Genomic DNA, 14,465 nt, shown 5'->3' on the forward strand with positions numbered 1-14,465 from the left:
ATACAAAGCTGGGCCCTTTCAAGCTGCATGTGGATTGCCACTTACTGATAGATGGAAATCCTTCATAATTTCATTTTGACTTTTTAAAATATAATTTGATTGAACTTTCAAGGATAGTTTGAAATACCTTATAATCAGATTAAAATTTACAACTCAGTATGTTCCCTAAACACTTCTTGAGAGTTGCACATCTTTATTGTAAAGCGAAATTCATTAGCAGTGTACTTTTAGACAACTGAATTTCCCGTGGAAATGAATGGTCATTTGCATACAAAACTTGTCTACTACACAAATTCTCTCTTCAGCAAGTTGCTGAGTTACATCACCAGTGTTCTAGCACAGTAGAGAGGCTTCCATCGTGTTAGATGACACTGTACTGTATTCAGAAAGGACCCCAAAGCATAGCAACACAATGTGATTTACTCATCAGTGACACCAATGATTCTTCCAGATGCATACTTTAGCACTGGTACTAGCAAAGTAAAGTTTTCAGCCCAGATCCAAGGAGGATTCAGGCAGCACCATGGCAGTTTACAACCAGTACCAACTATGCTTTCAGCGTGGAAAACCTAAATACATTAAAACAATTTTTAGACTGGAAGACTAACCTAAACATTTTAGACTGGAGTAATCTGGGCACCGTTCTCTCAACAGGAATTGAACTATAGGTAGTGTAGTTTACATACTTAGGGATCAAAAAAGAATTGAATGACAGGAAATAGACTCAAACAGACTTTCTGTGTCTCAAATTAGTCCCTTTAGTACAAGACCATATTTTAAATCTCAACCTAGCGCAATGAACAAACTAATCTTCCAATGCAGTTCTACTCTCGATATCTGTTCAATTTGCAGTAACAAGATTTAATAATTCACAAATAGTTATTGAGCAAAGCAGTCCTATTAAATCCCATTACTAGTGTGTAACCTACACTATTCTCATATGCTTGAAGTGGGAGCTCTGTGCAGGGGAGACACAGGATGCACGACAGTAGGACGAGACCAACAGTTTTGTAATCACATACTGCATAACACATTTATTTTCTTCCTCTTCTTGTTTTCATTATATATCCACTAGTGAATTCCTCCAGAACTATATTATTGCTCTGGGAAAGCTTATAGAAAAAAATCTCATCTTGAAGTGTAGCATGCATCTTCCCTCCAGATGTCCATATCTCCAGTCAATCTGTAGACTCTTCTTTGGCAGTGCTAGGCCTGTGCTTTCTCAGAAGTTGTTACATGCCTGAGTGTTGGTGGCTGCCTTATTGTTTATGTGATTAGTCACTCTTGGACTATTTTAAGGAGGTGATGTATCGTTTTTGTAAATTTTAGATAAACTTCATTTATATTCTGATGATTGATGCTGACCAGTTATCCAGCAAATTGTACTTTCTTGTGCATTTCCTCCAGCATCTGAAGTGCATTCAGAATGACCAACAGCTTTTCTTGCTTTCTTGCTTCTTCTTCTTCTTCTTCTTTTTTTTTTTTTTTTTTTTTTTTAAGGAGGGGAGCCATTGTAATAAAGCTAACAAAACTGTAGCTGAACTACAGCTTTATAATAAAGCTTGTGACAAGTTCTGGGATCTAAGCCAAAGTCAAACCAAATGTACAGTTTACGAGGGTGAAAGGTTTTACTGGCCAGTCTGGTTCTCTTCCAAAATGCCTTCATTTCACATGTAAATGCTAATGGAAACAAACAGTGGTAGTACCATTAACTTCTATTTTTGCCTCACCACCTCCATTTTGTGCAATAAGCCACAGAAATAAATTGCAAGAAAATTTGGGGGGGGAGGGGGAATAAGCAGAAAGAATAATGAAATGAAACTGTGTTAGATCCCTCTCTCTGAATTCCATCTGACCCTTTGAGTCTTCCATAAAATTATTGGCAAAACTTATTATTTTGGGAGGAGAAAGGAAAGGTAAAGGGAGGAAAGAGGAGGGCTCAGGCCAACTCAGAAAAAATCATAATTATAAAAAGCTGCTTTACATTCCTCCCAAGCTTTGTTTTTCTTTGCAATGCTAAGCCAGCATAGTGGGAAACACATTCATCCCTTTGTGCATACCTGATCATCATTTTGCAACAAGACCTTATTTCTCTCACTTGGTTCAAGTCAAAACTCTTTCTGATGTCTATGGGAGTTGTGCCTAAATAAGCCACAGCACAAAGCAGGAGTGTCCCAGGGCCCCCTTGCTCACCGTGATATCATGCATACAGCAAACCTGTGAGAAAAGCATGCTTGCAGTATTCATCCTACGTGCTTCTTATTTCAGTTCCTATACATGTGTTTCCTCTGATTGCACCTTGTAATAAATCCAAGGCTGATAGCTCCTCAAGGCACTCAGTGCCTTTCCATTTACTATGTGTTTACAGTGTACTTCTGCCAAAAGCACATCCTTATGCCAAGGTTATATATCAGTGCCTAAATATGGTATATTTTTAATTTCAGAACTATATTAAGTAATTGTAAGTAATCACATGATTAGTGGCAATTAGATCTTCCCTATATTTAAACTGCCTGCACTCCCACCAGCTTCCCTGTATGCAAAGCTGGTGTGCTGAGATTGCAACATGACTCCCTCCTTGGGCTGCACCAACACTACTTTTTCCCTGAGAAGCAGTTAACATGGAGGACTGTGCATTCTGCTCATTTTGAGGAACCATGTTTATAACATTTATAAGCATCAGATACAATGAGGTTAGCCAGATAGGGTGTTTCCAATTGTCCATGTATTGTAACTATAGAATGTAGGAATTCCTATATTAGCATATGCTTTGTCTTTTACAAGTGAACTATTTAATTGAGCTCATCCATCTGGAGTCCTGTATTTTAAAAACCAGATACAAAAGATGTCAGCACACGTAGATTCCTGCTCTCTTATCTCTTGGTGTTGCTATAATGGAGTAGGCATGTATGTATAGTGATACTCATTAAATATGATGACAATCATACATTAAAATGGGAGTTGCATTGCTTCATCCTTGTTCTATCTATTTGTATTTCTTTCTCTCTGGAAGAAGTTAACAACACACCTTTTATCAGCTATTAAGAAGTATCTCCTCTTGATAAATAAGGTTTTACTGGTTATTTAGGAGAACCTGACAAAATCATGCTCCAGAATATGTTTTTTTACAAGAAGGAACTCTAAATCAAAACAAAGTGGGGAGCTCTTTACTGACATGCCCTCATTTTGCCTTCCTTACTGTTAAACTACCAAGAATGTGGCATTTTGTTTGCAGAATGGTTATGTCATCCTAAAAAAACTTAATTAAATCACTCAGCAACCAATTGGAGCTATAAAAACACTGGTGGGATCTTCTTACTGAAGACACTTCACAACATGTGTCTAGGCCAGACATGCATTAAGGCATGATTGCACTCACTACCCTGATGTGTATACTGATCTGAATCCTTGAGCAGTTGCATAATACACACACAATGTCTCACAAGTGACTCAGAATGTGTCCACACTGCAATCAGGGTGTGCAATTCATAAAGACATTTCTTCTGAGGTTTTAATAGACCTATCCCAAATAGTTACCAAGTATGGCTAGTCTGAAACTGGGTGGTATCTCTTCCAGAAGAATTTGTGTGTCTGACTTCTAGGACACTTGTACCAGTAGTAGAGGCCTTTGCTTCTCCTATATCTGGACTTCTAGAATCTTTTAAATGTGACAACAAGGGACAGAACAAGAGCAAGGGCAAATGAGAACCATGGGATCTTCTAAAATAAGTGGTGCGTGACACATTTTTTGTGTTGATTCACAAGTTATATTCTAATGAACAGTAACTATACAAATAGCATGCCAGGTTTTGTTGAAAGTGATAATTTCAGGTCTGACCCCACAGAAACTGATTTCAATTAATTTAACATAGGTTAGACCTGTATACAATAGAGACTTTCTTATGATTGCTTTCCATATCGCTCACAGTCTGTATTACAGGATGGGATTCATTTCACAATGTCATCTGGTGCAATTACAATACTAAAAAAAATGCTTGCAATCAGCAGCAGGCATGTCTTTGGGGACAGCCTTGTTTGCCACTCCACTAGAGTGGATTAACTGAAAAAATAGTGAACGATTCAAGGCAAGATGAAAGCAGTGCTTGGGAAATAAAAACAAGAATTTGAAAACAGTATGGAAGACACAGCAGAAGCAAAATTTCACTCAATGATTAATGATGAGAGTACAGCAGCAACCTGGAAAAGAATGCTGTAGTGAAACTTTATAGCTCAGCGTGAAAATGAACAAGAGAAAGCATACACATTGCGGTAAAATTTCTTTCTTAATAAATGCAGTTTAACACTGCCACAGATGTAGCACTAAATTTTCTTGTCAACCCTCAATTAGACAGTGGCAAGACAACAAGAGTTCAAGTTTATGGCGGTTTGTTTTTTTCTTTGTTTAGTCATTGTTTCAAATTGGCCATGAAGCTGATAGATAGATTCAAAATTGGACAGGGCAAATGCATAAATCCAGCCTCTTGTTTACTTCTGATTTGCAGAAGGTGTAACTCAACGTAACCATTCATGGTCAGCTTCCCTCAAAGGAAAACTCTATGAACAGAGTAGGTCAGACACAAAATGGACAAAGTTGAGCACCACATACCTAGGGGCTATTAATACTGGAATATTCAAGATTTTTTAAGAGCTCAAGAGCAGGTAAAATGAGAAATAACTACACCTCCTAGCTCACAGCAACACTGATTTCAGCAAAACATGCTCAAATCTTGGGATGAGCTTAAATGCCGCTACAGTTAAACTATGATACTGGACTTAGTTCAGTAGACAGCACGTCAGCATTGTGTTTGCTGTAATGGTGCTTTTGGACCACAGTATAAACTCCCTCTTTCATAACTGAAGAGTGATCCAAGCTCCAATACATAATGCTTATCCTAGCCAAAGGTGCTATAATTGTGAATATTCTTGTTACTGATATAGCAGCTCCAAGGGATTGCATTCCTCACACATCTGGGAAGTTATGATCCCTCTGCTTACAGTCCCTTTGGAATTAATGAGTCTTACATATTTTTCTATTAAAAAATATTCAGTTGTAAAAGAATGATGCACATCTAGCTCTTCTAGCTAGATGTAATAGATGTATTTTTCAACTCTTACATTGTGGTAGTAAATAAAAAATAAGGCCACCCTATTTCTCAGGCAAGTGCCCAACCCAATATCTGCCAAAGAAAAAAAAAGACAGATGGGAACAGATTGCTGCACCACAGTTTAGGTGGGAAACTCCTGACTTTGTATAGATACAATTAGCAAAGTGGCAAGTTTGGAGAAATAGCTGCCTTGTGGCATATTCTCAGTCTGACCTGTGATTCCCAAGAGCTCCTTTCTGAGTAAAGAAACTCTCTGCCAAATAGTGCTCATAAGTGTTTAATTTTGGTGTGTAAATATGACCCTGTGAGCCAAATGCTTCAATTATTTAATGGATATGAACCCAACTGCACTTGCTTGTTTGCTCAGAAAGGATTTAATTTGCTTTAGTTAAAACGTGTCTCCATTAGATCTCTTGGGACCTGCCTACAGTTAACTGAACTGGGCTTTCTATATAGGTGCCTCTCTATATATTGTTTGCTTATTATGAGGCATGATCATGTCTTTTAAAAAAAAAGGTTTGTGTTGCACTGAATAAATAATGCTCTGTAGCATTTTTTTTTTCCTTCTTAGATGACTACTTAGGCCCCATCTTAAGAGATTCTGAGAATCCATATCTCCACTTGACTTCAGGGGGTGTAATAGGAAAGCAGACAACTGTTTCTCCCATTCTTCAAGACATGCAGACAATAGTAAAACTGAAATCTGAACCCCATAACAGGGTGTCAAAATATTAATGTCCTGTTCATTCAGTCTGTTCTTGCCTTTTCCTATTAGACAGCTCACCTCGTTCAGCCCACAGTAACTCTTAAGCAACAGTGCTGAATTCAGAAAACTTTTGCTGTTTCCAAATACTGTTTGCCCTGGGAGTGTGTAATGCCAATGGTACCCTGAGGGAGCAACAAAAGGCATTTGAACAGTGAGGCATCCCGCAGTCTTGACTCATCAAGGAACCTAGGTAGATAATAAAAATAGACTGATGCCAGAACCTTGTTCTGTGTGTTAAGAACAGGTTAAAGGTAAACTAAAAATGTTGAAGGGAGATAGGAAGTACTAAGAAATTAAGGATAAATGACTTATAATCTGAAGCATCCAGCTCAGTGTGTAAGGAAAGTTTTCTTTCAAGGTTTTGTTAAATGAAGAAAGCAAACAAACAAACACCTGAGACAAAAAGTTTCTTGGATGGTAAGGAACGGAAATCCTGTTAATTAACATTCACATTTCTTCTATCCTACCTCAAGGAGACACTCTGTCTCCTTGGAGCATCTGTCCAATTGGCTGGTTGTTTCAGCTCTGTGGATATTCTGCTGATAGCTATACTGTAGATTCCCATGCCAGATACTTGAGTTAATTAGCTTGTGGGCTGCTAGTGTCAGACTTGTTTAGTGCAGGAAAAAGAGCTGACAACAAATCATCACTGTGTGAGATCTTGATTATTGTTTAGATGCAAACAGCAACATGCTGGCACCGCCTTACAAGTGTTTTCAATTACAGAAAGATGTTCTAATGCTAACACAATGATGCTGGCCTTTTTTCTTTTTTTTTTTTTAGGAGAATCAAGCTGGATTGTTGATGGGCCCTAACCTCGCACAAGTTTTTATGTGAATATCTTTTAGGTAATCCTGTTTTCTCTGGGTTCATAGGCTCATGGGCCCAGATCCTCAGTTTTTAAGGTAGTCTCTGACAATCAATTGCTAAAACACAGAGGGGCCACAAAGGATACTGGACAAGCTATACAGTCAGCCTGCATTCACACAAATATTTACATACTTCCATCTAATTGCTTAGAGAAATTAGCATGAACAGAATTTGAACAAATACAAAACATCTACTGCTTTATTTGTGTCCCTCCAATCTCTTTCATGGTGTCCTGCTTTCTCCAAAACTATTAGCGTTCTTTTGAGGAAAATGTATTCTAACTGCAGTTAACCCTCTTTTAGATCTGCCATCTACACTTCACAGATGAGTATCATAGCAGAATATCTTTCACCATGAATTAAGGTATAGAAATGTTCAAAGTTTGCGAGGCATAGGATTCCTGTGACAGAACAAGTGGCAAAAATATGCAGCAGTTCATTCTTTGTAATGTTTAATTATGCATTATAGAAAGGCATGGTACTGTTGGTAATAGTAAGATATTTAGATTCTGTAGTGCTAAGATCAGGGGCAAATACACAAAATTACATACTTTTGCTCTTCAGCTGGACATTCCTGTAGATGTTATTTGATGCCTCACTAAGTGTTGCAGTTTCCAGAACCAGACCTGGCCATGTCCTGGTTTGAAAATAAAAGGGACAATTCTCACTTGAAATGTTTTGCAAATTATTCTTTTTCCCCCATTTTTATCAAGACATCGCATTGACAGCACTGTCTTCCACCTTTATTGCCTCGTACCGTTTCATCATTTTACCACAAGAAACTATTGAAATTTACAGTGAAATGTAAGACAATCTCACCAACAGCAGTAAAACTACGTGAAGAACAAGGTTCTCCCATGTATACTTTTCACCAGTATTTTGCAACTTCCATGGTCTAATCAGGAAAATAAACTGTCACGAAGCATAACCCAGAATCAGAAACCTAACTGAGTCAGGATATAAAAAATCCACAAGTCAGATCTCAGAGGATACTCCAACGACCTGTTTTGACCTCAGTTGCTTCTGAATCATCAAACCTCACTAGCTTGATAGCTGCAGAATCAAGGTACAGATAAAGGAAACACTGTGTTTCACGAAATTGCACAAGCAGTAACAAGTTACTCTAGTTGTGTAATTAGCTACTTCATATGTAATTAGTATAATATGTAAATTGGAACTCTTGGAATTAATTACGCAACATGCATGCCTGAATTTATTCTATAGGTAGCAATTTGTGCATTGTGTTGTATTCCTTGAATTCATAAACAAAAAAGAGTTTGGGGGTGATAAAGCATAAGTATGTATGTAAACATATCAAAAAGAAGACATGGGATTGTTCTGCATATGATTTAGGGGAAGCAAACAACGGCAGATGTTATGAGAAATAAAAATGCCAAGCAAAATGAAATGCAGCCATCAATCTATTCCTACAAAAGACATAGAAAAGCTATAACCTAAGGGTAGTGGTCACAATTATTATTGTAATTCTCTCAGTAAATTTCTTGTTTGAAATAATCCTGATACAGGGAGTTTTAAACTATGACATCCAAACTTTCTCTGTCAATTTTTAAGACTCAAACTTAACTCAAAATACAGGCCAAAATTTAATTTCTTCATCCTTAATGCTCACTTGAAAGATTAATAGTGTACTTTCAACATCTACAGTCAGCTCAGGATTGGTGTATCTAGATTGCTAAATGGTACTATCAGCTAAATGTCTACCTTCAAAACACTTGGAAATCTGTGGAGGAAGCAAAGAGCTGGGGAATTCAGAGTGGTACAAGTTATTCGTTGCAATCTTTCAATCTATCATTTTCATTAGATTATTGTGATGCAGCTAAGCAAAGGTGAGCAGGCATCTAGAGGGGGGAAAGGGAGAATTGTTTTTAAATACCAGTTTGTCAAACACATCTTCCATACACGGTATGATTTCTCCTCCCAGATTGTTGCTAGGATCACCCTGAAGTGTCTGAAATGACACTGATGGTTCCAGACTGGTTTCAAGGCCTGTATTGCAAAAATGGCTTCTGAGTTGAGAGACAGCAAAGAGATTCGAGATTTCCAAGTGATCCTTACAAGTCAGGACAGTGTCAGGTGTGACAGTGATTGTATTAAACCCAGTTATAGATAACTGTGAAAATATTTGTTCATGATAGGACAAAACAAAGCTAACAAGCATTTCATATTGAATGGTCAGAGAGCAATAGGGTGATGGAGACCAGTGACTGCTACTAGTTACAGAATATATGGCATTGTAAATCCTGAGAGACTAAAAATTTATTTAAATGAAAATTTTAAAATGGTGATAAATACAGTGATATAGAATGTAACCACTGTCTAACTACTCTTTAAAAATACAAGTTTCTTCCACTAAAATAAGAACACAACATGATTCAACACCTAATTGAAACGGCCATGAGACAGTCATTCTTGTGTGATAGCTACAAAGCTATCAGCCAGAGAAAATGTGATTTAGCTAAAGATTTCCCTTTCACTGAACAAAGAAACTCACCAAATTCCTGAAATTCACATAGTCAGACATGAGATTTGTTAATTTAGGACAAGCACATCATGAACAGGATGCACTTTGCACATAATCAAAACATTATGTTTCTTCCAGGTGACATCTGTAACCTGGCTGCTTTCTATTATGAATCAATAGACAGGTATCAGTCTTTAAGCTCAGATAAAAGAGCAAATAATTTTATCAGTTCAAGCTATAATGCTTCAGATTGTACAGAAGTCCTGAGCTTCTTCTAAAAAAGATTTAACTTCTTCCTTTTATACTTTTAGGAGGAAAGATAAATTAACAAGACAGTTATATATGAAATTACCCAGGAAAGCTATAGAGAATCATTACTGTTGGAAATTTATTGATGAGGGCAACATACCAGTATTCAGTCTGGATCTAAATCAATGTTAGCTCTTGATTTAGGTACTAAAGACAGTGTTTGGATACTGCTGGGCAGAGAGATTTAGTAGTCATAGTATTAACCATGAATCCTGCTCAAAACCGAAGTTTTTCATTTCTAAATCGTATGGAAACATGCTCTGCTCTAAAAGGAGAATTTGGAAGCCAGTGACACCCTGTGATGCATTTGAGGTGTTTGTATGTTGAGAGAGAAACTTTTAAAGTCATCCGGTACAGTCAGAAAAAACACTCAAGCCTGGAAATGCTTTTTTGAGATGTAGGGATTTCTAGCATTTTCTCACCTATATTAAAAAACTCATTCTTTTTCCTGTACTAAGGGTGACATAAGGATCTGAGTCCAGAAAGAATTGCCCAAAAGCTGTAGATATCCTACTTTATTCCCTATTGGGTAAGTGTGCAATGTGTGGATCAGTGCTTCCATAAATTACAGAATCTAGGGCCTGAGCAGCCAGCAAGTAAAGCAGTCAGTTGTAAAGCTTTCAATCTTACGAACACGTTAACTTTATACTATCTGATATTAGGAGCCATAGACCCTTCCCCTAGCAAGGACTTTCATCCCAAAGCTCACAACCCAGATAAACAATCACACAGCATGTTGATTGATTCATGCATGTGAACAAAGTATAATGCTGGTATAATATGCATGCAATTAAAGATAACCTCCCACCCATGTAAGTAAAACTGTCCCTTCTTCCCTTGATTGCTGACAGAAGCTGCCCACATGCATTGGGGTCAGCAGACTGTGAGTGGTGGGGTACCCATGAGGTAGAAAAGCATCAGATGAGCTCAGGAGAAATGAGAGCAAGCAACCACTGTGCCTCTCATTCCAAAACAGCTGCCATGATCAGGTTTCTCTTCCTTTGCAGTCTAAATGGCAACGGCCACAACTGGAAACTCGTGAACTTTTCAATACAATTAAGTTATAGCAAGTCAGAGACCTTTACAAAAGAATTCTTTGAAATATGTTATAAAGTCTCTGTGTAAGCAGAAATAAAGAATCTGATCTGTAACTTTTTCCTTAAGCAAACATTCAGCAACCTATACCAGTAGTCGTGAAATCACTAAATTATTTTCCTTACTGGAGAAATGCTCCCAAGGACACAGCTTTAGGGGGAGTGGGAGGGGATAAAGTAATTTGAAAAGAAATAATAATTTCTGTGATTCTTTACATTTCATTGCTAATATTTAACTGTTGCTGTGCACAGCCTGTTTTTATGACTGGTGTCTGCAAAAGTTCACTGGGTTGGTTTTGTTTTTTTTTTTACTGGCAAAGCAGAGTTTGGGGGATGGTGGAAAAGGGCACACGTGGCTTTCCAGAACTGAAGGTTTCATTTGCATGCACAAGCCTGCATGCCAGCACTGTGTGCACACACGTAAGCAGCAAGCAGCTACGCAGCACAGCTTTTATTTCCAGGACTTGGTGCTCACACGTCAATGTAAAATATTACCCTCCAATAATAATTATTCTTGCAAATATGAACCTAACCAAAGTGTATCAGATAAATTATTCACTGTTTCATTATTCACTCAGCTCTACTTCTGTGGGTGTGCTCCCATCAGCATTTTGAAAGTCAGCCCAAATACTGGAGCCTACCTATGAGTATAACAAGAGTTAATGATTCACAAAGCACAGTTCTGATTTTAGTAACAAGTGTTTTTAAAAATTAAAGAGATTAGCATAAAATGTCCCTATCTAACAACCTCAGAAATAATGGTTTGATATTACCTTTGACAAGATTTTGAAATCAGTTTTACTGCTATCCACTGTTAAAGACAGTGAGACTGTACAACTGTATTTCTCCTCACATCTATCAACATTTCAGTCTTATCTCTTCATCCATAATGGATTACTTTCATATAAATTTCTCAGAGTTTTCAGTCCAGAGGATGTACAGTCAAAAATAATTGGACTGTATAATAACAGTTTGAAAACAATTCAGATTAAAGACACTAAACCATTGACTTCTACTACCAGATGTCAGTAAGGATCATACTCTGTTAAGGCACCTACTGATGATCTGAGTGAATTTAGCCACACATGGCAAAGTAGGTGTTTTCAATGTGTCTGCAGGCCAGTCACACTTTAATTTACATTCTGAATGGTGTACATCCGGCCTTTGGGCTGACCACTTATTTGAAAGTACCACAAGTAAAACCAGAAAAATCCCCCATTAAGCCAATGGGTTCTCAAGGACAGAACCACTAGAAATGTAAGAAAGCTTCACCCAGGAGGATTTCTTCTCAATTTTCAGAGCAAAAGAACATGCTAGTAAAGTTGCCAAACCAAAACTGGCTGATGTATTTCTTCAGATGAATACCTCTTTATCCTTAGCCTGTCAGACCTTGTTGACCTAGGTCAATTTAAACAGAAAGTGTAAGATAGTATATGATTTAGTCTCTTCAGCTATTCAGAATGAATCATAGTTGTCAAATACTTCGTTAAGAATCCCAAAGCTAGCATTAATCTCCAGGGCATGGTATAGTTCATTCAGGCCACAAAAAGGAGAATGTGTTCTCTCACCCTTGCTTCTAATCTATTTGATTCCCAAAATGCTCACTCGATAACTTATAATAAATAGTACAAAAAGGCATTTATAATGAAAACATTTGATGAGAGGAAAGATGATGATATCTATACATAACTTAAGGATCTTAGACATATAACGTTTCAAATAAGAGACCTGGATGGCAGTCAGAACTCTACTCATCCTTCTCAAGAATATTAAAATCCAACTTCTTCCTTGATAGCATCAATGATCAAAAGGCATAAACAATCAGGCTTTCTATGCTAATGACTGCACTGAAATATTTCCTTGAGTAGTTCAACCAATTAGAAGGAGCAGCAGCCATTAAGGGGAATCTTAATAATGGATTAGCTATACACAATCCTTTGAAAAAAAAAAAAAATAGTTTTTGATCCCATGTATCATTTTTCTTTAGATTTGAACTATTTTTATTTAATTAAACTGTTCCGAGACTCTTAGAGCATGATGCTACCAGCCTCTTGCCTTAATTTTTATTAGCTTAATTTGTAAATCATCGAAAATTAATATATTTGTGATTCATGCAGGACAAAGGAGATCTGAAAGCTTAAGTAGCAGAGTTCTTATAGAAGAAAGAGTAGGAAGTTTAAGGATTTCTAATTGCTGTGAACTATTAGGGACAGAGAAAAACTCTTAAAATTAAGTCACATTTCTGCAATTGGATTTCATTAAAAAAGTGAGTTCTAAAATTTGACTTTTTAAAGTGACACAAAAATTTTTGAAAAGAGTTACTGTATTTTATTCAGATGGGTTGGGAGAAAAAGGGATTGCTTATGCTTTGGGAGTATATTAACTACAACACATTCAGACGAAAAATCATTTCTAATTAATCATGTCCTTCAGTGATGATTAGATTAATACTTGTCAAAATTTGGTCAACATACATTACCTAACATAAAGTCACACTTGACTGTGGACTCTGTTTAGGCCATAACGTTGAGCAATCAGTGCTGAATGCAGGAGGATATGATGAGTAACTCCATGGTCAATTCAGAATTAGTAGGAGCATTACATATGTAATTGTTACCAGAAGCAATGCAGACTATTTAGAAGGTGTGTGTGATTCCTCTGTAGGCTGCTCTTACCCTAGAGTTAAGAAAAATAACCTTATTTCTTCTTCGATTCTCATTTATGTAGTGTGATATTTTTAAGAAGGAAAAAGAAGAGAAGGGAAAGGAAGGGAAAAAGCAGAATACACAACAGTGTTGGTAAGGAGCTTTGTTTGGAGGGCTTCCCAAGTTGTTTCTACTGTGTCCAAATCAACATGCCATCAGGATCTACCCTTGTTCATAGCATTACAGGTAGTTCTGCTGCCCAGGTAAACCTGTGGTCTACATTTGTCTGAACATTTGCTTTGCTGCAAAGCCAGGCTCAATTCATCAGTACACATTCCATCAAGGCCAGGTGGAACACGTTAGTCAGTCCTAGTTTGGAAAACACCAGTGAAGCCCTGCATGACAACTGCAGTAATAAACCCTGGTGACCGGTGAATCACAAATCTCCGACAGCAACACCGCTTTCCAAAGGGAATTTAATTCTTGCTTAGCTAAGCTAAAGAACACATTTTGAATGCTAAATACTTGTGGGGCCACGCTGTGTTAGTTCCTACTAGTTTCAAACTTAGAGGTGACCTTCACACCAACCTGCAAAGAACGCAGCTGAAACAGTGCCCTGATAGCAAGCCTGCTCAAGCCCTTAGTGAAGGGAATCATGGAACCATTCACTCTTTTGGCAGTTTTCTCCTTCCTTCAATCAAGAGAAAAAGGAGGTATTTTGAAGGTGAAACTTCTGGTGGTTACATGCCAGTCTCACATCCTTAAACAAACATGAGCATGCTACTCCTGCCTTAAAAGGGGTTTGTGTTTTTTGTTTTTTTTTTTTTTTTTTATCTCAGAATAGGAACGTTTAGGAAAATGCAAAAGTTTTGCAGGTTGGAAAAGCGTTTCCCATACTGATCTAGTTTTAGTAATGCAAGGCCTCCAATGGTATTCAATATTTCAAGCAATTTTGGTTTCAATTAAATTAATAGAAGGGAAAATAAAAAAGAAAGGGCTCGGAGGGGGGGTAAATTTTTCCTACCCTGAGGGAAAATTCAATTACTTAAATTGTTCTTTTGCAGAAGAATGAAACAATTGCAGCAGAAGGAACACTGGAAAATGTCATCTAATCTGCTTCTGAAACGCAGTTTATGCAATGAAGTACCATTTGCGTGGAGTCCACAAATTTACTCCAGTTTAGAGCACTAGCCAA

The 14,465-nt window shown here is 37.4% G+C and overlaps 1 protein-coding gene across 1 annotated transcript in view; it reads right to left on the reverse strand.

Moving 5' to 3' along the window:
- Window positions 1–14,465, reverse strand: part of LOC107311182 (uncharacterized) — a 301,670-nt gene that overhangs the window by 49,768 nt on the left and 237,437 nt on the right. The window contains exon 18 of the mRNA XM_085543047.1: window positions 7,292–7,377. Within this exon, the coding sequence (XP_085399173.1) occupies window positions 7,292–7,377 (86 nt within the window). The remainder of the gene's footprint in view (window positions 1–7,291; window positions 7,378–14,465) is intronic.

Source organism: Coturnix japonica, chromosome 3 (assembly GCF_054131305.1).
Source record: "Coturnix japonica strain WE chromosome 3, WE-NBRP24, whole genome shotgun sequence".
NCBI lineage: Eukaryota > Metazoa > Chordata > Aves > Galliformes > Phasianidae > Coturnix > Coturnix japonica.